Raw genomic sequence first — 22,858 nt, 5'->3', positions numbered from 1 at the left:
TTTCTTGGAAGTACAGAAGACATAAGAGTGTGGACAATGTTTTCCCCAGAAATGAAAAGCAGCACGCATGTATTTTAAAATTAAATACATATTGCATTATATTTACATACTGTATTGTATTATATTGTATATTAAATACAATATGCTATGGATGAATAGGATAGATCAATACAAGTGGGAAGGACAGCGTTGCCTCTGCTAAACTAGTGGGTAGGTTGCTAAAAATCTCTTTCTTGAGTGGGGAGGATTTGTGTTTTTGTTTTGTATTACTTTGTTGAAAGAAATGTCCTTCTGGGTTCAGCTCCAAGTGGGGAAAAAGACACTGGAGACATGGAGGCTGCTTGGAAAGATGGTTTATTGTTGGACAGGACCACATGGCTTGAGCCCTGAACAGAAAAGGTGGATCACATGCTTCAATGTTGGTGGAGAAGAAGAGAAGGGCCGAGGGAGGGGCTTGCTAGGCTTTTTATAACGTGTTCAGTCCCACCTCTCTGTTTCCTGTTCCTGTGTAAGAAATGTATTCTGATTGGTTGTCAGACTCCCATGGTGCCATGCAGGGGGCTACTCTCTAGGTTGTGATGAGTTCTCAGATGCCTTGTGGCCAGTTGAGCATATTATCATGCCTTTCTGTAGCTGCTGGTGAAGTCTTTATTATGTAAAGTGGGCTAGCCTGGCCATCTCAATGGCCCATTAACTGGGGATGGGCAGAAAGCTACAGGCAACTATTCTGTCTTTTAAAACATGTTTCTTTCTCAATAGAGGTACACCGAAGGGAGGAGTAGAGTGAAAGAAGAAGGAGGGGTGGAGAGGGTGGGAGAGAGGATCGGAGGTAGGAGGAGAAGGAAGGGAGGGAATGTAAGAGAGAGGAGTGATAGAGGGGGAGGGGAAGTAGGAAGTAGAGGGGTAGGTAGGAAGGAAGAATGAAAGTTGGAGGGGGGTGAAAGAGAGTGCATGGTGGGTCAAGGTGGTATATTGGGTTTGTATTGTGGGGCGTATTGTCTATAAAAGCGAGGGCTGTGTTTTTTATTCAATGTTATATGCCCCGGTTATGCACAGTATACATGTGATTGTATGGAATGAAATGGAAATAAAACACTTGTATACATGAAAACATGTTTCTTTCTTTTCACATCCAGAGAAATATTCTGCCTTTTCAATATTTCCTAGGATATTTCATTTTTCTGGGAGAGGGCTGGATGATAACTTCCCACATCTTAAAGGTAGATAGAAATATCTATGTAGTCAGGAATTTTGCTTTGTCAGGCTTCTGAATCGCACAGAGGGTTTTATGCACATTAAAATCATGCTGTAAACTTGCTGTAAATGTCCCTGCTGAACCCATGGAAATTAGAGAGAGGATGGGTTGATGTCTGCTAAACCACAGGTGCCTGCAGAGCAATTGGCAAGTCACAAACTATGTAACGCATTGCAGTTAGGAATGGAGGCTTATATGCTGAATGTGATTTCTCACACAGGTTGCTTTTCCATCTGAATGAGGCCAGCTGGCATTTCAGTCTTGTCTCCTTGAGTTCTACTTATTTGCCTTTGCTCGATTTCACTGACTGCCCAATTTTTAAGATTACAGAATTGGGAAAAGATTCAATGGATTTTTCTATGAAAGCATGGATGGATGAATTAATGCAGTGCTGTTGATGTCTGTCCGTATTGTTTACAGCTTCATAGAGTGATATACCAGTGTTTTAAATTACTTCAGATAAACACCTTGTCTCTTAAATAAGTTACACAAAATTATTCCGGCATCTATTCTGATTTTAAAAATATAAAGATAGGACACTACATGAATATGTTTTTTCAAAAAATTCCCAGTAAATTAAAAACCTTTTCAGTCCTTAAACAACATAAAGAATTTAGCCTAGATGGAAGTGTAAAAAAGTACAAGGGACCTATTATCACATATGGTAGACCTGCCCGGAAACACAAAAATATTGGACAAAAATTTGGAAATGGGTGCAAGAAATTACAGGAGAACAGATAAAATACAAACCCGAAATCTTTCTACTGGGAATAATCAAAGGGAAATATACAAAGAAAATTAAGTACATATTAACACATCTGCTAACTACAGCTAGAATAGCATTTGCCCAATGCTGGAAACAAAATAATACCCCTTCGGATGAATTAGTGATAAAAAAAACCTTTGGATTGTGCAGAGATGGACAAATTAACACTGAAATTAAAAGATAAAGAAGAGTCGGAATATTATGAAATTTGGAACAATTGGTACAAATGGCTGCAAAACAGGAACAAAATTAATTAAGCCAAAAAACAATATATATAAATATATATATAGAACTGTGTATAAAGTGTGTAAATATAGAAGCGAAATATTATATACATGTACAGGTATCATGACATAATAATGTTGATGTAATGACTGGAAGGTGTTGTAGAAGGGAAAAAATAATTTAAAAAATCTGCCAAATAAAGAATTTAGCATAGAGAAACAGGTAAGATGGTGGATGAGGTCTGGCATCAATTGGAGCTTTTCACTAGAGTTAAACAGCAGCTGAAAATGAAACAAAAGAACAGTTGCCACAAAAGGGAACATTTCTTCCCCTTTGATCATGGCTCTTATCCTACCATCACAGCTGTTATTAAGGTTGGAAAAATATTTGAGCAGCTCCTAGCACCTTTTATTGTATACTTATCTGTATTTTGGTCCTAAGATCAAATCAAGCTTCACCTAGTCCAGTTCAGTACTGTGTTTTCCCGAAAATAAGACAGGGTCTTATTATCTTTTGACCCCCGAAATAAGCGCTTGGCTTTATTTTCGGGGAGGTCTTATTATTTTTGAAGTGCAGGAGGGGTTCCACCACAAATGCGCGCACAACAAAAGCGCACCTGACTAAACTGCGGTGACTAAAGCACTACGAATGAGTGACAAATTAGCCCTAAAGCGCACCGACAAAAGCGTGCCGACAGAAGCGCGCTGTAACGTAACCCTAAACCTACCCCTAAACCTACCCCTAAACCTAACCCTAAACCTAACCCTAAACCTAACCCTAAACCTAACCCTAAACCTACCCCTAAACCTAACCCTAAACCTAACCCTAAACGTAACCCTAAACCTAACCCTAAACCTTACCTTAAATTAAATCACGCTTCTGTCGGCGCGCTGTTGTCGGCGCACTTTTGACATCGCGGTTTTAGCGCAGCGGTGTTGTCGGCGCGCTTATGACGTTAGCGCTTTTGTCGGGTCACGTGCAGGAGGAAGTGAGTGTGGTCACCTCATGGCTGGTGCTGTGTTGCAATATTTTTTGGGAGGGCTTATTTTTTTGGGAGGGCTTATTTTAGCCCATGAGCTCAAAAGCCCAATTGGGCTTATTATCTGGGTAGGTCTTATTTTCAGGGAAACAGGGTAGGCAACAGTTAGTTTATTAGTGAGTTGTCAGAATATCAGTGCTTTACTAATACAGTGAAGTTGTACCACAAAAACAAAAAAAAACCAGCCTGGGGCACAAGGTTGACTCAGCTTTCCATTCTTCCAAGGTTGTCAAAGTGGGGACCCAGATTGTTGGGGGCAATATGCTGACATTTGCAAACTGTTCAGAGAGTGCTGTAAAGCAGTGGTTCCTTTCTGGCGCCACAGAACTGCAGCAGCAGTGGCGACGGCAATGGTGGGGAGGCGATGGCTTTGCATCAGGGGTGGGTTTCAGGCGGTTCGCGGTGGTCCCCGTGAACTGGTTGGTCGGCGAACCCGAAAGCAAGTAACTTCCGGGAACGCCGAAGCGTCCACCCGCCCGCCCGCGTTTCTTACCCGATTTTGATGAGTTCTGCGCTTCCACGCATGCGCAGGACGCATACAGCGCCTGCGTGATCCTCCAGGAGCAGCTGGAGCATCGCACAGACGCTAGTACGCATGCGTGCACTGCACGCATGCACGAGGACGCCGCCGGCCCCGTTCCAACCGAACCGGTTGGAACGGGGCGAGAAACCCACCCCTGCTTTGCATGTACAACCTGTAGCTCCTGCACATGTGCAAATAGCAATAGCAATAGCAGTTAGACTTATATACCGCTTCATAGGGCTTTCAGCCCTCTCTAAGCGGTTTACAGAGTCAGCATATTGCCCCCAACAACAATCCGGGTCCTCATTTTACCCACCTCGGAAGGATGAAAGGCTGTGTCAACCCTGAGCCGGTGAGATTTGAACCGCCGAACTGCAGCTTAGCAGTCAGCTGAAGTGGCTGCAGTACTGCACTCTACCCACTGCGCCACCTCGGCTCAAATGAAGCTTCATCGCTCACATGCCACTTGTCTGGCCCAGTTCCCAACAGACTGTGGAGCAGTACCAGTCCATGGCCCAGGAGTTAGGGATCCTTGCTGTAAAGCTCTATGGAGGAATATATAAGTAAGTGCTATTGCTATTGCCACTTTCTCGGATAGTTTTCAACATCCAGTTATCCTGTTTATTAGTCAATTAAAAAAATGCATGGCAAGATACTTAATTTCTGTGCTATCCCCTTTCTATTTTTTTCACTTTATTCTTGCTGCTTTGAACAATGTTTTCTTTTTTCCCTTGCTTGCTCCAGTGCTGAAAATAAACCAAGCCAGAAGAATACTGCAGTTCAAAACACGATTTCCTTTGTGGTTTCACAACAAGTAGCAGGGGCTTCCTGCTGCAATTATTTGGAGAAATTTTGGAGGAAAAATACAATGAAGAAACGTAGAATTGAATGTTCCCCCCCCCACCTCCGTTCTCCCACTTCCATTCTAAAGAAACCTTTGGAAATAATTAGAGACCAATCACATTAGTTGCAGTGGAGAGAAGAGGTAATTAATCAGGCCAAAAGCAGCAGGAGGAACCTTGAAAAGAGAAAACAGTTTTTTTAAAAAAAGATTATCTACGCCTGCAGACTTTCTTCTTTTAAGAAATTGGATTTTCTGCATGAGGAACATATGGTATAATTATTGAGAAATCAAAATCTAAAGGCATAAAGATAGCAATTTTATCTGCATATTCTATAAAATTTGAGTAAAGAGAGAATGGCCAATGTACATTAAATAAAACGTATGCAGTACAATTTGAGTACAAGTTATTTTATGCTCAAAAGAGCCCATTTGAACATTACATTCTGGAGAAAAAAATGTGTCTTGAGAGTTTGTTTTGCTCAGGAATCAATTCAATCTGCAATTATTTCAAGTAGTGGTGGTTAGAAGATTATCTGTTCTCTGAATCATGACGTATTATTTTTAAAAAATGGCAGTGGTTGGTTCAACTGTTAATTTTCCCATTAACCAGCATCCTTAAAGTCAGGGAATTGACTGGAAGTCGAATCATGGCAACTGGACTTCTGTTCTTGTTGGTTCACGATATTTCACTGCTTGTCCAAGTAGCTTCTTCAGCCAGACTGAAGAAGCTAATTGGATATGCAGTGAAATGTTTCGAGTCCAGTTGCCACGAGTCAACTTCTAGGTAACTCTACTTGGATGGCTGAGATCGTGGCACGACAAAACCGCGAAGCCCTTATCTGCGGAGACATAAGCGCATCGCTAAAGCCGCGACGTCATCACCACGCGTCATCACCGCCGCGACAACAGCGCGGCAACAGAAGGGCGTTTTAAAACGGCGCCGCGGCAGAAAGCCGATTTCAATTAAGGTAAGGGTTAGGATTAGGTTTAGGGGTTTGTTTTAGGGTTAGGTTTAGGGTTAGGTTTAGGGTTAGGTTTAGGGTTAGGTTTAGGGTTAGGTTTAGGGTTAGGTTTAGGATTAGGTTTAGGTTTAGGGTTAGGGTTAGGTTTAGGGTTAGGTTTAGAGTTAGGTTTAGGGTTAGGGTTAGGTTTAGGGTTAGGTTTAGGGTTAGGTTTAGGGTTAGGTTTAGGGTACTGAGTGCTTGGAAATGCGCGGATTTGCCCTCCGCGATTATGTCATCGTGGTAGGGTCGCGTTTTTCCTTAGCGCTTTGAACGGCGTGGATTAGTCTTTGCGCTTATGTCTCCGCGGATAAGGGCTTTGCGGATTTGTGGTGGAACCGGCTGAGATTCTTCATCGACAGGGAAATGATGAATTGTTGGAGCAATTCACATTCTATAGGACAAAGCTTCTTGGTTGGACATTCCCTGCCTGCTACTGGATGGAGACTAAGGCTTAGCACTCTTACTTAGAGCTCCAGACTATTAGCCTTTGCCTGCTGCTACCAATATCCAGATATGGCTGATGGTAAGAATTGAATGCTGTCCCTTAAGCACAAACTTGCCTGTGTAACACATAGCCAATCATTGGCTCACTGGAATGAACAATGTCAGGGCAAATGTCTAGTCCATGTCACCTAAGTCATGGAAATGACTATCTATGGAGGCTTGTGTGTTGTTCACACTGTATAGAAATCCATATGGTTTGCTTACAGATCTCTCTACTAAACTTTGTAACTGCTGTGAGAATCAGTTACAGTCCTCATATGCTCCCCCACAACCTCCTTCCATGCTCCACTCATCTTCCCACATAGACAGGAATGATACTGGTGGGTCCCAGTTTTCAATTTGACTGGGAGACAGAGTGGACTGATGCTGAATTGAACTCTATGGATGAGGTGGAGCAACAAGCAAACCACAGCCAAGATCTTAAAAGAGATATTTTGCTTTTTCTAAACAACTTAGAGACCCTGAAAGTGAGTTGGTGTCCATACAAATTTTGTAAACAAACAAACAAACACACACACACACACACACATACATACACACACACAAAGAGAAGATGACTTGCTGCTTCAGAACATTGCCTGACTTCCAGGAAGGTTAGGTATTGCAGTTTTAAAAGATTGCTTTGGGGATGTTGGACTTTAATACAGATGGTTTTGCATGGATGTGCATGCACACATACAAACAAACCAGAGGTGGGCTCCTACCAGTTCGCACCTATTTGGTAGAACCGGTTCGTCAAATCTACCAAACCGGTTAGAAGAGGTTCCACCAGTGGACCTGGAAAGCAGGCCACACCTACAGAAGAGGTCCCAAACTTTTTTGAAACCCACCACTGGTCCTTGGATATGATTATTCTACACTATCATGCTCATATTTATAAAACTCAGTGCCTCTGTGAAAGGTAAGGATGACTACTGCGTTTGTGGTACAATCAGAACATTGCGTGTGTTGAAGTTGTTTTAACGCAAACCAAAGATGCCTTTTAAAAAACAAGTTTACATCATATTCTTATGCATGCCAGTGCTGTGTGTGAGGTAATTTAAGGTGGTTCTGACAAATGTCATCGGCATCTTCATATCCGGTCACATGGGTGGCAAGCCACTCCCATCCAGTCACATGGCGGCAAGCCACTCCCACAAAGAAGGCCACACCCACAGAGTAGGTTCGAACAATTTTTGAAACCCACCATTGAAACAAACCATTTTTGTTCAATGTTAAGTGAGATTTTATGTATATGTAAAATGTATGTAAGGACACGAGATGTATGCTATATTTGAATGCATTTCAGGTTGGGACTACTTGGTATGGAGGGGACATTACCTATGGTTAATGATGACGTTTGACAGAGCTTGGATAGGGGTGATGCTACTATCCTGGCCCTCTTTGATTGCCCAGCAGCTTGCAATTCACTGCCATCCTACTGGATGATTGCAGAAGTGGAAATGAAGAACAAAGTTTTATGGTGGTTTTTCCCTTTCTCTGTAACAGATTCCAATAGGTTCTGGTTGGGCAGTAATAATTGAGCTTGAAGCCCTTGATTTTTTCACCAATAAACCATCTTTCCAAGCAGTCTCCATGTCTCCAGTGTCTTTTTCCCCACTTGGAGCCGAACCCAGCAGGGCATTTCTTTCATCAGCTTCTTTTAGGCAAGGATTGTACAGAACAGATTATAATGCCTACCCCTCCCTCTTTGGAGGCTATACATTTTTCAGTGTAGAAGGCAAAAGCTAAAAACATGGGAGGGCTGTTATCACCCCGCCCTGCTTGGGAGAGTGGTGATCAGGGGGGTTACTCTTGGGGTGCGATAGAATAGATGGCCATTAGTCTGACCAGAAGACATCCAAGGGCATTTTAATGAGAACAAGAACAACATATCCATTCTTTCCCCTAGCTAGAATTCAAAGTCAAGTGTCCTATTGATTTCATTTGAAGTCCTATTGATTTCAACTGAAGCTATTCAGGTATGTGGTAGGTCTCCCATCACAGCTATTTCCAGACAAATAAGCTTCCCACCATGCTATCAATCAAAAGGCCAAGCTTTTATTTCTTTAAAAAAAGATTTTTTATGGTAGGACAGGAAAAGGAATGTGAAGAGCATAAGAGGGCTACAAAGCCAAGAAGATTACTCCCTGGACTCTTGATGAAGTTCTGTGAATGAAAAAGGTAACTGGCCAATAAAGGCACAATCTGGAATCTTCCCTTAAAAGCCACCCCCTCCTTGTCAGTGGTGGACCTATGTACCTTTCCCCTCACCTGTACCAGAGGTGGGTTCCTACCAGTTCGCACCTATTTGGTAGAACTGGTTCGTCAAATCTACTGAACCAGTTAGAAGAGCTTCCACCAGTGGACCCGTAAAGCAGGCCACACCTACAGAAGAGGTTCCAAAAAATTTTGAAACCCACCACTGACCTGTACCCAGTGGTGGGTTTCAAAAATTTTTGGAACCTCTTCTGTAGGTGTGGCCTGCTTTCCGGGTCCACTGGTGGAACCTCTTATAACCGGTTCGGTAGATTTGACGAACCGGTTCTGCCGAATAGGTGTGAACTGGTAGGAACCCACCTCTGCCTGTACCAGGGGTGGGTTTCAACCGGTTCGTGGCGGTCCCTGCGAACCGGTTGGTCACTGAACTCGGAAATAAGTAACTTCCGGGAACGGCGAAGGGCGCGCCCGCCCGGGGTCCTTACCCGGTTTTGACGAGTTCTGCGCTTCCACGCATGCGCAGGACGCATACAGCGCTTGCGCGATCGTCCAGGAGCAGCTGGAGCATCGCGCAGATGCTAGTACGCATGCGTGCACCGGTTGGAATGGGGCGAGAAACCCACCCCTGGCCTGTACCCTTAATTTCCAAGAGCATTTTTTAGACAAAAGTGTACCAAAAGCAATGGATTGAGGGGGTGGGATCTTGACATTGGGGGACTAGCACCATGGACAATCATTTAGTTCATAAATATTTAGATGACACTGTAATGACATACAACAAGTCGTTTCCTTGGTTATGAGACATCTCTGTCACAAATATTAACTTCAACAGATACATGGATGTTAATTTTCATCAAAATCTATTTAAGGCAGCAACACGTAAAAACTACTTGGATGTTTCAAGTACAGGTACAGAGACTGCGGTCTATTTAAAATACTGCATTTGTGTAGGAAAAGAAGCAAAGATAGACAAAATAAAATTTAAAACCTGCCCAGTAGGGTAAATTCACATTTTGGATTTAAGGAGGCAATAAAGAAAATTTATTTTATGTTCTTAGACTCATTTGTGCTTCATAAAACTATATTTGGAGGAAAAACTGGAAAGAGGTGAGAAACAGGAGTATCATTTTCTGCTTCAGGGTGCACAGAAGAAAACCTGTTTTACTAAAGAGACCAAGGTAAAGGAGAAAAACAGGAGCCTTTGGGAGGGCCAAGGAGTTTACAAATAAACTGACCAATTGAAAATACTTCTTATAAGAAACTTTGTTAAAGGGAGACACTTTTTCAACTTTTGAATAAGCTTCATGAAGATTTTGAGGCACAAAAGAGCCACTATAGATGGAACACAATACAGAAAGAACATCTTAAGGTAATCATTCATATTTAAAATACTATGCTACAGTATTTTTTGTTTTTTTATTTCCTCCTGCAGCCTTAGAAGAGTTGTGTAATAGTAGTTTATTTTAAAATATAAAAAGGTGTGCAGGTTGGTTAGCATCCAAATGCTGTGCTAATCTTTAAAGTGGCATTATGTTTGCAAAGGCAATAAGAATAACAATGGGCTTTCATCCCAAACTGCTTTTCACATCCTGAGGCCATTACAATAACAATAAAGTTCAAATATAAATGGTTGATCTGTTGGATAAGCCTGACTGAAACCCGAATCTCAGCATTCTGGGTGCTTTTGGTCCAGTCATTATCTCTCTCTTCTCTGATTGTTACCCTTGACTTATACTTAAATCTAAAAAATGCAATATATATTTCCTTATGTTCCTAGAAAAAAAGTATAATATAAATCTAACAATTTAGCAATAGCAATAGCAGTTAGACTTATATACCGCTTCATAGGGCTTTCAGCCTTCTCTAAGCGGTTTACAGAGTCAGCATATTGCCCCCAACAGTCTGGGTCCTCATTTTATCTACCTCAGAAGGATGGAAGGCTGAGTCAACCCTGAGCCGGTGAGATTTGAACCGCCGAACTGCAGATAACAGTCAGCTGAAGTAGCGTGCAGTACTGCACTCTACCCACTGCGCCACCTTGGCTCTTGCATTTAATCAAATGCAATACTAATCTTCTAGAACAGAGGTGTCAAACTCACATTGTCACGTGATATATCGTGTCTTTCCCACCCCTTCACTAAACTGGGTGTGGGCGTGGCCAGCACGTGATGTATCTGGCCCACGGGCCACAAGTTTGATACCCCTCTTCTAGAATGAAGGGATTATACCGCAACGACACATGCATGTTTGCACTTAAAAGCAATTACGAGGTTTTTTTCCATTAGGGTCTCTGCAATAAAAAGAAAATGTCCTTACAACTAGTCTTACCAGTGAGGGTGGCTTTCGATGTGGCACCTGCCTTGCGTGGCACCAAAACTTCATGGTACTGCTCACCAGCCAGAGTGCTGTATACCACTTTGAAGTTTTCCACTTCTGCCTCACTATTGTCCCATTCAAGGTCTAGGCTGTCTGATGTCCGAGAGAGTATGCGCAAATTCTTTGGAGCATCAATTTCTGCATTAGAAAAAGAAAGCAAATGATACAATTCCTTTATAATCATACCAAATGTATCTCATATTATTAAGATGTGTTTGGAAATGCATTTCAAAAGCTATTCAGGTGGGCAGGTTGTTTATGCTTCATGCTCTTACTCTAGGAAGAGAGAATTTGAACCATAAACACAAAGGAATTGCTAATTATAAAATATCAACAATGGTAACAATAAGAACTATGTAATTGTGTAACACATTAAAGCAGGCAAAGAATTTCATGATCGTGTCTAATTAGAATTTGGAGAACATTGTTCAGCCAATCACCTAATTTATGTGCAGTTATAGATATATGTTTCAATTGTTGTAAAAATCTGCTACATTTAAAATGAAGTCAAATATGGAAAATCCAAGGAGTCAGAGTTTAAAATGAGATCAGTTTGCTTCAAATTAAAGTCTAGTTTAATTTTATGAAACAAAGGACTCTGTTATTAGAAATGATCCTGTACAGTCTTAAGGAACAAGAAATCTTTCTTCGCTTTTAAATTTAAAAATTGAATCTGAATGCGGCTATGTGAACAGCATTCTTATCTCTCTGAGTTTGTTCTTTCTGTTACATTTAAAAGGAGCATAATACTATATATGAAGCTGCACTAAAGCTGGATATTCCCTTTAGCTTCTTTGGTTTAAGTTTAAGTTTAAGTTTAAGTTTATTTATATGCCACCCTATTCCCAAAAAGGGACTCAGGGCGGCGAACAACTTAAACGGGCAAGGGAAACATACAAGTACAAAATAGACATTTAAAATTACCAACAACCACACCTGTCGAGAGGGGAAGGGAACTCATCAACCTGCCGACACAGCCAGGTTTTAACGGCTTTTCGGAAAGCAGGGAGAGAGGTGAGGGTCCGAATCTCCGCGGGGAGTTCGTTCCAAAAGGCCGGAGCTGCAACAGAGAAGGCCCTCCCCCGGGTGGTAGCCAGATGGCATTGGCTAGTGGATGGAACCCGGAGGAGGCTGACCCTGTGCGATCTAATGGGTCTTTGGGAGGTAATTGGCAGCAGGCAGTCTCTCAAGTACCCAGGTCCAATACCATGAAGGGCTTTATAAGTGATAACTAGCACCTTGAAGCGTATCCGGAGACTGATTGGGAGCCAGTGCAGGACTATGTGCTGGGACAGATAGTGGCTCCTACTTTTGCATTTTGACATTTTAAAAAAGAAATACTATTGTTTGGCTCAGGGCTCTCCTAACACAGAGATATGTCCTTCTATCTCATATAAATACACAAGGGAACCTGAAACAATGACATTTCCCATTTAAATATGCACCTGGTTGAAAGCATCAGCCAAGCATGCTTTGCCTCTAACAGTGGTTCTTAAACTGTTTGATCCAATTACCCTTTTTCTGGCCTCAAATAATGTCATTAGCCTGCCCACTTGCGTACACAAAAAAACAAACTGTGGTTTTACATAAGTGTCTTAAGCAGTGGCAGTCCCAAATTGGATTGTTGATTCACAAACAAGCAATTACAAATTGCTGCAGGATATGCCCCAATTATCACCTAACTATAGCCAGGAAAACCAAATGCAAATTGCATACATAAATATTGGTGTAGGTTTGGGTTCCTTTTCCATCTGTGTACATTTGCATTGTGGATTTGACAAGTATTCCTGGGACCTCAGTAAATGATATGCAGGGTCAGTATCAGAACTGTATAAATTTGAGCCCAATCTGAATTGCAAATAGCAGAAAGAAGAGAAACAGAAGCAGGAATAAAAAGGTCAAGAGGCTTTAAAGATGCACAGAAAAAAGTTACAGATGAAAGTTACAGGTGAAATTCTACATCCAGGCATCTAGAGGGAAACATTCCTGGGTGAGATTTACACCTAAGATGATATGGATTGGAGTATGATGTGGTAGCTGCATTTCGTTTGACTTGTCTTAGTCCACACCAAAAGAAAAGTCTCCAGTAATTTTAAGAAAAGTGAGTTAAAGTGTCGAGGTCTTCCTGTTGAAGTTGGTGTGGTATGAGTTTCCCATGACATAATCAGGGATTTACAAAGATAAGGAATTTCAGTACATCTCAGTCAGTGGTGGGTTTCAAAATTTTTTGGAACCTACTCTGTGGGTGTGGCCTTCTTTGTGGGAGTGGCTAGCCGGCCATGTGTTTTCTCTCTCTCTCTCTTTCTCTCTCTCTCTCTCCTTCTGTTTGTCTCTCTGTCCCTTTTTTCTTTTTTCTTTCATCTCTCTCTCACTCTCTTTCTTTCTTTCTTTCTTTCTTTCTTTCTTTCTTTCTTTCTTTCTTTCTTTCTTTCTTTCTTTCTTTCTCACTTATAAAGCCCTTCATGGTATTGGACCTGGGTACTTGAGAGACCGCCTGCTGCCGATTACCTCCCAAAGACCCATTAGATCACACAGATTAGGCCTCCTCCGGGTTCCGTCTACTAGCCAATGTCATCAGGCCACTACCCGGGGGAGGGCCTTCTCTGTGGCGGCTCCGGCCCTTTGGAACGAGCTCCCCGCAGAGATTCGGACCCTCACCTCTCTCCAGGCCTTCCGAAAAGCCGTTAAAACCTGGCTGTGTCAGCAGGCCTGGGGTCGATGAGTTCCCTTCCCCCCTCGAATCGTGTGGCTGTTGGTTGTTTTAAATGCCCTGTACTTTTTGCTGTAGTTTTTGTGTTTCCCTTCCCCTCCCTTGGGTTTGTGCGCTGCCCTGAGTCCCACTGGGAATAGGGCAGCATATAAATAAAATGAACCTCAAACCTCGAACCTTTCTTTCTTTCTTTCTTTCTTTCTTTCTTTCTTTCTTTCTTTCTTTCTTTCTTCCTTCCTTTCTTCCTTTCCTTCTCTTTCTCTCTCTCTGTGTCAGACTGTCTGTGTCTGTCTGTCTGTCTCTCTCTCTCTCTCTCTCTGTCTCTCTGTCTCTCTGTCTCTCTCTCTCTTTGTGTGGCAGTGGTGGGTTTCAAAAATTTTGGGAACCTCTTCTGTATTTGCTCACAGAATGCAAAGCAGCTAACTACCCAACAGCCAACAATTCAAATGAATTTATTGTCCAATGATGAGTATAAATAATGATCTTGTCTACTACAAGAGGTATGAACTGGCTTTATTGAATTAATAGAGTATTGAGAAATTTGTTATTCACTTTCTCCGATAGCATTGCTTTCTGGGTCCACTGGTGGAACCTCTTCTAATCGGTTCGGTAGATTTGACGAACCGGTTCTACCGAGTAGGTGCAAACTGGTAGAAACCCACCTCTGCTCCCAGTGTTATTGCCTTCAGTCTGCGGTGAGAAAAACATCCCCTCAAGGTACAAAATATTTCAAAAATAGCAACCTCTTACCACCTTGTATGTCCTGGCTTGTCCCACCCACCTCATGGCTTGTCCCACCTCCCAAATCATAGGATCCAGTCATCGCAGCATGCTGCCATGAACTGATAAAAAGCAGAAATGCAAAAATACTGGAATGCCAGGTTAGAAGTTAAAAGGCTATGCACAGAATCATGTGGAAATACTAGCATTTTTTAAACAAAACGTGGAAAGGAAAAAGATCTGCATTTAGGCCTGCATATAAGAGGGGATGGACTAGGCATTGCTAGCTAATATACAAGCACCGATTGATAGTTCTTTATGCACTGTTATTGACCAAGAAGTGCAAATGCTCATTGACCAGCAGTTCTCTGTGAAATTTGACTTGGAAACATATTGCATGCTTAAAACATCCTGATATCCAAATAAATCTAAAAATAGTCATGGATAAAAAAAAAAGCTTGGCTCATCCTCAGGTATATTTTAAATCGAATTCACTGTGGTTTGAAGATGGAAAAGTTAGCGGTCTGGAAGAGTTGTAGATATCTTTGAAAGAAATTAATCACAGCCATCCTTGTGGAAGAATATTTGACCCAAATGTATCATTTTGTGGTATCCTTCCCTAACATTCTGATGGCTGCCATGCCACATTCTGGATATTGAAAGCAAAATAAGAACATTTTGCACCGTGTGAAGCAAGGGCAGCAAATACATCATACAAGGGTTTTGCTACTTTATTTATTGCTTTGATTATGTCATCTCACCGAAGAAAGTCTAGGAATGAAAAACTCAGCAAATCGATAAATGCACATCCCCCTTTCTCTTAAGTACAGTCAGCACAATATTATCATAGAGATGATACAAAGCTCTAGTATCCATCTGAAATCTTTATGACAGGCAATATCTAAGCCATAAAACAGTTCCAAGCTCTGCTTTCCATTTCCTCCTTTATGGAGCTGTAAATTAAACCTGCTAGCTGACTATGGTTTTGACTAAAAAAACAAACCTGTTTTAAGTTCTTGAATATGATACTAGAATGTACAATACATTTATTATGAAGTTGGTTAGAGTTCCCAGTGTAATGCTACGGGACCGCCTCCTGCCACATACCTCCCAACGACCTATAAGATCCCACAGGCTGGGCCTCCTTCGGGTACCGTCGACCGGGCTATGCTGGTTGGCGACTACTCGGGGGAGGTCTTTCTCTGTGGCTGCCACGGCCCTGTGGAATGATCTACCCGCAGAGATCCGGACCCTTCCCACTCTCGCGGCCTTCCGTAAAGCCATTAAAACCTGGCTGTTCTGGCAGGCCTGGGGCTGTTGACCCCAAAATACGGTCCAGCCCCACTTAGAATGGAGTGTATGGTGTGTCTTTTAAATCTATCTTTTCTTTTCTTCTATTCTTTTTTGATTTATTTTATATTGTAAGCCGCCCGGAATCCTACGGGATTGGGCGGCATACAAATGTTATTAAACTTAAACTTAAAACTTAAACTTCTCTTTCAACTCAATATTCTACCCTCTCTCCTTATGATTGCTTTGTTAGCTGGTTTCTTTTGGAATTAAATGATTTTTAATTTCACGTTATTTTCCTAACTGAAAAGGCTGACAGGATGGTGTTTCTCTGCTGCTATGATGAAGGAGGGAGGACCAAAAGAAGTCTATTCAGTAAGTGCCAAAGTCTTAGCATGCCTGTAGAATAATGATGCCACATGCCTGCGAGCTGAGCCTGCTTTTGCCTACAGTTTCTCATTGGCTCACTATAGAGCCATTCATTGATGCAAACTTCAAACTGAACAAACTGTGCTCACTTTTCTGGTAAGAGCAAAGGTTCCATTAGATTCCCATAGAAGAAAGAGAAGGCTGCAGATGGGTTGGCAAAGGAGATAGCCCTAAAAATGTTCAGTGACAAGAAAGCGGAAAAAAGAAAGTTGGAAATGGAGTTGAAAGATGGAAGATAATGTAGATTTAGACAACATGTTAAGATGGATGGTTGGTTTCAGTCTAGAAACAGGTTAGTGATCCTTACAACGATCAGGCCGTGACCTGACAAATACACACACGACAAAAGCGTGCCGACAAAACCACGGCGAGAAAACCGCGACATCATACACGCGCCCACAAGAATACGCCGACAAAGCCGCGCCCACAAAAGCGCGATTTCAGTTAAGGTAAGGGTTAGGTTAGGTTCAGGGTTCAGTTTAGAGTTAGGTTTAGGTTTAGGTTTAGGTTTAGGTTTAGGTTTAGGTTTAGGTTTAGGTTTAGGTTTAGGCTTAGGCTTAGGCTTAGGCTTAGGTTTAGGTTTAGGTTTAGGGTTAGGGTTAGGGTTATTAGGTTGTTATTAGTTGTTCGTTGAAGGAGCGCTTTTGTCGGCACGCTGTTGTCAGCGCGCTTCTTCGCTCATTCGTCGGCACGATTTTGAGCTCGCGGTTTTCTTGCCGCGGTTTCATCGGCACGCTTTTGTCGAGCGCGCATTTGTCGGTAAACCGGATCAGGCAATATTTGCACTGTTCAAAGCTCATTAGTTTTTTCCAGGAAGAGGACGAGGTTGAAAAATGAGAAAAGAAATGAACTCTAAAGTTATAATTCTCAAAAGATCATCCACTGGACCAAAGCCAATTGCAAATAATATTGTAAGTTATTTCTGAACCTAGAATTAAGAGTAGGCAGGGACAAAAATGAAATTAACAAATGTTAAGCTTGTATCATTACTTGTATGCCACACACAGATATATACATATAAAGTTGAGTAGAGGTGAAAGTTAGAATTCAGAAAAAAATATTCTTTGATTTTACAAACAAGTAAATGAAATGTCAGCATATGGTTATGGATTAAATCTTTGGCATATTTAAGGATGAAGGATATTTAAATAACTGTAGTCAACTAAAAGTGGAGGTATAATGATGTTAATATGGTAAACATTTGAGTTAAGATATTTGAATTAATATGAATTAATGGAAGAGATGCACCAAAATATGTTGTAACCAGCTGATATACTTTTTTTTATAATATATACCTGTGTTCCCCCCTTTTTTTTGGGGGGTTTCTCTTTTGATTTTTTCTTTTCACACTGGTGTGGGCATGTATTGTTTAAGAAACAAAAATTATTATTATTATTATTATTTTTCCTTTTTTAAAAAAATAATAATTATAGTCAAATGAAAATGGATATATGATGATGGTGATATGTATAAATATTTGAGTTAAAATGCTCGAATTAACATGAATTGTGTTTGTTGACTGTGGAAGAGATGCATAAAAGTCTATTTGTAACCAACTGATACACTTTCTATAGCATGTAAAGATGTTGTATTTGTTTTAAATTAAAAATTAAAAAAATTAATAAAAAAAAGAAAAAATATTCTTACTTACACTTGCAAATGTACTTGCAAAGCAAGCAATTTAAGTGAGCTATTAAATTAAGGGAGCAATTTCATGTAAGAAAGCAAAACTGCTTTTTCTTATCCATAGTTGGAATAAAGGGGGAGAAAATCTGGAATGCTGTTTCACACTGGCTCTTTAAGGCAAAAGCTTTGGAGCCATAGGCCTATCCTGTGACAGCCTACCTTCTTAAGGACATGTTTTTATTATTTTAATCTATTTATTTCAATAGATAGTTTTCCAAGATCTCAGGCAGAGGTTGATTTTGATAAGCCTGAAGATTTTTTAGGTAGAAATGCTAGCATTTTTTCTCAGATTCTTCTAAATGCAAAGAATATCATTCTTGGTATTGGACCTGGGTACTTGAGAGACCGCCTGCTGCCAATTACCTCCACTAGACTGATTAGATCCCACAGATTAGGCCTCCTCCAAATCCCATCCGCCGGCCAGTGTCGACTGGCGACTACCCGGAGGAGAGCCTTCTCTGTGGCTGCTCCGACTCTCTGGAACGAACTCCCCATGGAGATTCGAACTCTCACCACCCTCCAGGCCTTCCGCAAAGCCCTCAAAACCTGGTTGTTCCGACAGGCCTGGGGCTAAAGAGCTGTTGCCCCCGTCTCGAATGGTATGACTGTTGTGAGTTTTTAAATTATATATTGTTATCTTGTTGCTTTTAAATCTTTTTGTCTGTATTCCCCTCCCCGGTTCGAGTTGTGCGCCGCCCTGAGTCCCCTTCGGGGGAAAAGGGCAGCATATAAATTTAATAAATTGAATTGAATTGAATTGAATATACCATAACACCAAGCGATGACTCTTCTACCGTACTGAGAGAGAAAGCATAGGGCCAGCATTGCAGCAATGAAATATTCAACTAATGCTTGGTCTTACCTGTTACAAAATGGGTTATTGCAGCATCACTCTCATTAGCACCACGGACAGCAGAGATAGAGACTTCATATCGGGAGCCAGGTCGTAAAGCTTGCATGGAATACTGCCTCAGTGGGGGCTGCAATCGGAAAGTGGATTTCCCCCCTTCTTCATTCTCTAGGCCATATTTCAGTAGAATATAGTCCACTTTAGCCCGGGGTGGAGACCATTCAACAAAGGCCACAGTGTCAGAGACATCGCGAACCAAAATCTGGGTTGGCCCATCAATTACTGGAGACAGTAAGTACGTGAATAAATAGAAAAGAAGAAAGTAATTACTTTGATCACAGGGACAAAAAAAAATATCTACATTTGTGGCTGAGTGAAAACCCCTTATAAACATTTTGCATGAAACAGAAAAATGCATTTATAATTTGTGGTTTTGATGATTAGAAAGAAAAGATAACGGAAAAGCTATTACCAGTAGCTGTTTGTGGTAATCATAGAGTAAGAGATAATTTTGTAATTGTACTTATGCATGCCACAAAGGAAATCAGAAGTTTCTTCTGTTTTTATCTTTTGTATTCTTTCTTTCTTTCTCTTTCTTTCTTTCTTTCTTTCTTTCTTTCTTTCTTTCTTCTTTCTCTTTCTTTTTCTTTCTCTCTTTCTTTCTTTCCTTCCTTCCTTCTTTCTTTCCTTTTTTCTCTTTCTTTCTTTCTTTCTCTCTTTCTCTTTCTGTTTCTTTTTCTCTTTCTTTCTTTCCTTCCTTCCTTCTTTCTTTCCTTTCTTCACTTTTGCTTTTTTCTTTCTTTCCTACTTCTGCTCTTTATTAATATCTATTAATTTTTTAAAACTGTATATATAGGATAGTTTTAATATAAATTATATATTAAATATATAAATTACAGTTGAAATAAGGGGTTTTGAATATTAGAAGAAGCAATCTATATTCATTGACAAGTTTATTTCCAGAGGAACCTCACTAGGATAAAAGGAAAAAAATGAGCAGTGACAATCTTGCACATTTTTACTTTTGTGTTTAAATGGTTCAGAGAATGTATATCCAGATAGATTTATTTATTATTATTATTATTATTATTATTATTATTATTATTATTATTTAGTTTTTTATTCAAAAATCTTCATGGGCCCCGAACACTGCATTTAAAGTAAGCAGGGAAATAGATTGGATTGATGCTGATTGTTTAGTTTAGTTTAGTTTAATAACATTTATATGCCGCCCAATCCCGAAGGACTTCGGGCGGCTTACAGTACAGAAATAATCAAAAAAGAAAATAAGATACAGGGAAAGGAAAGATAGATTTAAAATACAACACATCATGCACTCCGTTCTGAATGGGGCTGGACCGTATTTTGGGGTCAACAGCCCCAGGCCTGCCGGAACAGCCAGGCTTTAAATGGCTTTACGGAAGGCCGAGAGAGTGGGAAGGGGTCCGGATCTCTGCGGGTAGATCATTCCACAGGGCCAGGGCAGCTACAGAGAAAGACCTCCCCCGAGTAGTCGCCAAACGGCATTGCCTGGTCGACGGTACCTGGAGGAGGCCCAGCCTATGAGATCTTATGGGTCGTTGGGAGGTATGTGGCAGGAGGCGGTCCCGCAGATATCCGGGTCCTAAGCCATGTAGGGCTTTAAAGGTAACGACCAGCACCTTGAAGTGCGTTAGGAGACCGATGGGAAGCCAGTGCAGCTCGCAGAGGATAGGTGTAATATGGGTGTACCTAGGTACACCCGATATCGCTCGCGCGGCCGCATTCTGGACCAATTGTAGTCTCCAAACACTCTTCAGGGGCAGCCCCAAGTAAAGCGCATTACAGTAATCAGTACAGTATTGGCATATCCTTACTGCATATATTCACTCTAGTGTTCCATAATGTATAAATGCAGAAGCAAAATATTGCCGAGAACTATGCCTCAAGTGAGTTCAAGGAACTCACTTGAAAACTAAGGACTTTCAGGTGTGGTTGGTGATGCTAAATTTTGTGTATGAAACATAAGGGGAAAAAAGTGGTCAAAGGTGCCAAGAAAGATTAAAACCAGGTAAAGACATGGAAGTTAAAGAATCCCTTGTGAAATTGTTACATTCTTCTAATAGTTACAAGGGATTATTTTTTTTAAAAAAACAACTCTGTGTAGATTGAGGTTGAGGCAAATGTCACCAACTATTTGTTAGATGTATCCATTACAACTTAGAATTTCACATACAATAAGGAGGCCAACCTATATATAGAAAGACCCAGTTTGTCTAGTGGTTAAGGCACCAGGCTAGAAAGCAGGAGACTATGAGTTCAAATCCTGCCTTAGCTATGAAAAACAACTGAGTGACTTTGGGCCAGTCATTCTTTCTCGCCCAATCCACCTTGCAGGATTGTTGTTGTAGGTTAGGGGTGTCAAACTGGCGGCGTGCGGGACAGATGCGTCACGTGCAGGCCACGCCCACCCTAGCTCTGCGAATAGAAAACACATTGCAAGACATCATGTGATGGCAATGCGATGCGGCGAGTTTGACCCCTGTGCTGTAGGGAAAATAGGAGGAGGAAGATGTGTTGGATAATGTATGTTCAATGTTGTTTCTAAAAATAATAGAGGTGGGATACGAATAAAAATAAATAAATAAATAAATAAATAACTTAAGATTCATTCCACTGTTTTTATTTCTCTGTAATCATTTTTCATTGAGAATATAGAGACATAGCAGAATTACTCATTGCAGTGTATGAACCACTGGTTTCGGCTGCCGATTACCTCCCAAAGACCCATTAGATCACACAGGTTGGGCCTCCTCCGGGTTCCGTCTACTAGCCAATGTCATCTGGCTACTACCCGGGGGAGGGCCTTCTCTGTGGCGGCTCCGGCCCTTTGGAACGAGCTCCCCGCAGAGATTCGGACCCTCACCTCTCTCCAGGCCTTCCGAAAAGCCGTTAAAACCTGGCTGTGTCGGCAGGCCTGGGGTCGATGAGTTCCCTTCCCCTCTCGAATCGTGTGGCTGTTGGTTGTCTTTTAAATGCCTTGTACTTTTTGCTGTAGTTTTTGTGTTTCCCTTCCCCTCCTTTGGGTTTGTGCGCCGCCCTGAGTCCCGCCGGGAATAGGGCGGCATATAAATAAAATGAACCTCGAACCTTGAACCTTGGATTAGAATCTTTTCAAGTTGGAGATACAATTTGAAAAGCAACTTTACATGAAAAGCTGTGAATTTCATTTAAGGTTGTAACCCTTACTAACTCTAACACTAAAGACACTGAGATGTCAATATGAGGCATTCCTCTAAAAAAATTAGTTTCGATGAGTCTTTTTCACTCAAGTTGTACAGTATCCCTGGAAGGTCCCGTCAACTCCTGATGACATGTTGCTGGTTTTGTCTTGACAACAAGCATGCTTTAAGCTCCTTTATTCTTACTCATACTGCAAAACACAAATCAGGGTCAAATCCCAAAGGAAAATAAAAGGAAGGAGACCAATGGTACTCTATCAGCTTTTCTATTGTCATAGCAAGGGATGGCTTTGTTTCTGGACCATTAGGGAGAAAAGTCTCTTAAACCAGTTAAAATGGATAATTGCTTCACATGGCCTATAGATGTCATTGGTAAGCTACATCCTACAAGCAGTTATCTGCTAGATCTGTAAAGGGGAAAAATGTTTGTGTGCAATAAATGTCTATATGTACTTGCTGGTTCCACCACAAAACCGTGAAGCCCTTATCTGCGACAACATAAGTGCGGAGGGCAAATCCGCGCAGTCCGAAGCGCTAAGGAAAAACGCGACCTTACAGCGATGACATAACCGCGGAGAGCAAATCCGTGCCTTCCGAAGCACTCAGCACCCTAAACCTAACCCTAAACCTAACCCTAAACCTAACCCTAACCTAACCTAAACCTAACCCTAAACCTAACCCTAAACCTAACCCTAACCCTAACCCTAACCCTAACCCTAACCCTAACCCTAACCCTAAACCTAAACCTAACCCTAAAGCAAACCCATAAACCTAATCTAACCCTTACCTTAATTTAAATTGGCTTTCTGCCGCCGCGCTGTTTTAAAGCGCCCTTCTGTCTCCGCGCTGTTGTCGCGGCGGTGATGACATCGCGGCTTTAGCGACGTGGTTTTATCACCGCTATTTTGACGAGCGCGGTTTTGTCGTGCCACGGTACTTGCTGACATGATGAAAGAATAACTAAGGTGTCCATCAGAATTGCAAATTAATATTTAGCACGTTCTCTTTTCTTTCAAGGAAGACCTCCTTGTGTTGTGCAATAGTTGGCATACATATTTTTGCCCGATCAAGAGTTCATTAACTCTTTATAATTAGCTTTGTCGATGCATCCTGTGTTGGAGCATTTGCATGGTTTTCTTCTCCCACTCCCCAAAATAGATATTGCTAAGTGAAGATATGTAATAAGTTGACAAGGAACATTTCGAGACAAATGAAAT

The 22,858-nt window shown here is 41.4% G+C and overlaps 1 protein-coding gene across 1 annotated transcript in view; it reads right to left on the bottom strand.

The window, feature by feature from the left end:
* The window catches only part of TNR (tenascin R), a 122,334-nt gene that overhangs the window by 63,531 nt on the left and 35,945 nt on the right, over positions 1-22,858 (bottom strand). Inside the window, 2 exon segments of the mRNA XM_032226715.1 lie at positions 10,688-10,873; positions 18,433-18,702. Of these exon segments, the coding sequence (XP_032082606.1) occupies positions 10,688-10,873; positions 18,433-18,702 (456 nt within the window).

This window comes from Thamnophis elegans, chromosome 11, assembly GCF_009769535.1.
Source record: "Thamnophis elegans isolate rThaEle1 chromosome 11, rThaEle1.pri, whole genome shotgun sequence".
Lineage (NCBI taxonomy): Eukaryota > Metazoa > Chordata > Lepidosauria > Squamata > Colubridae > Thamnophis > Thamnophis elegans.
The sequence above is the reverse complement of the archived record's forward strand: the minus strand, read 5'-3'. Positions and strand labels throughout refer to the sequence as shown.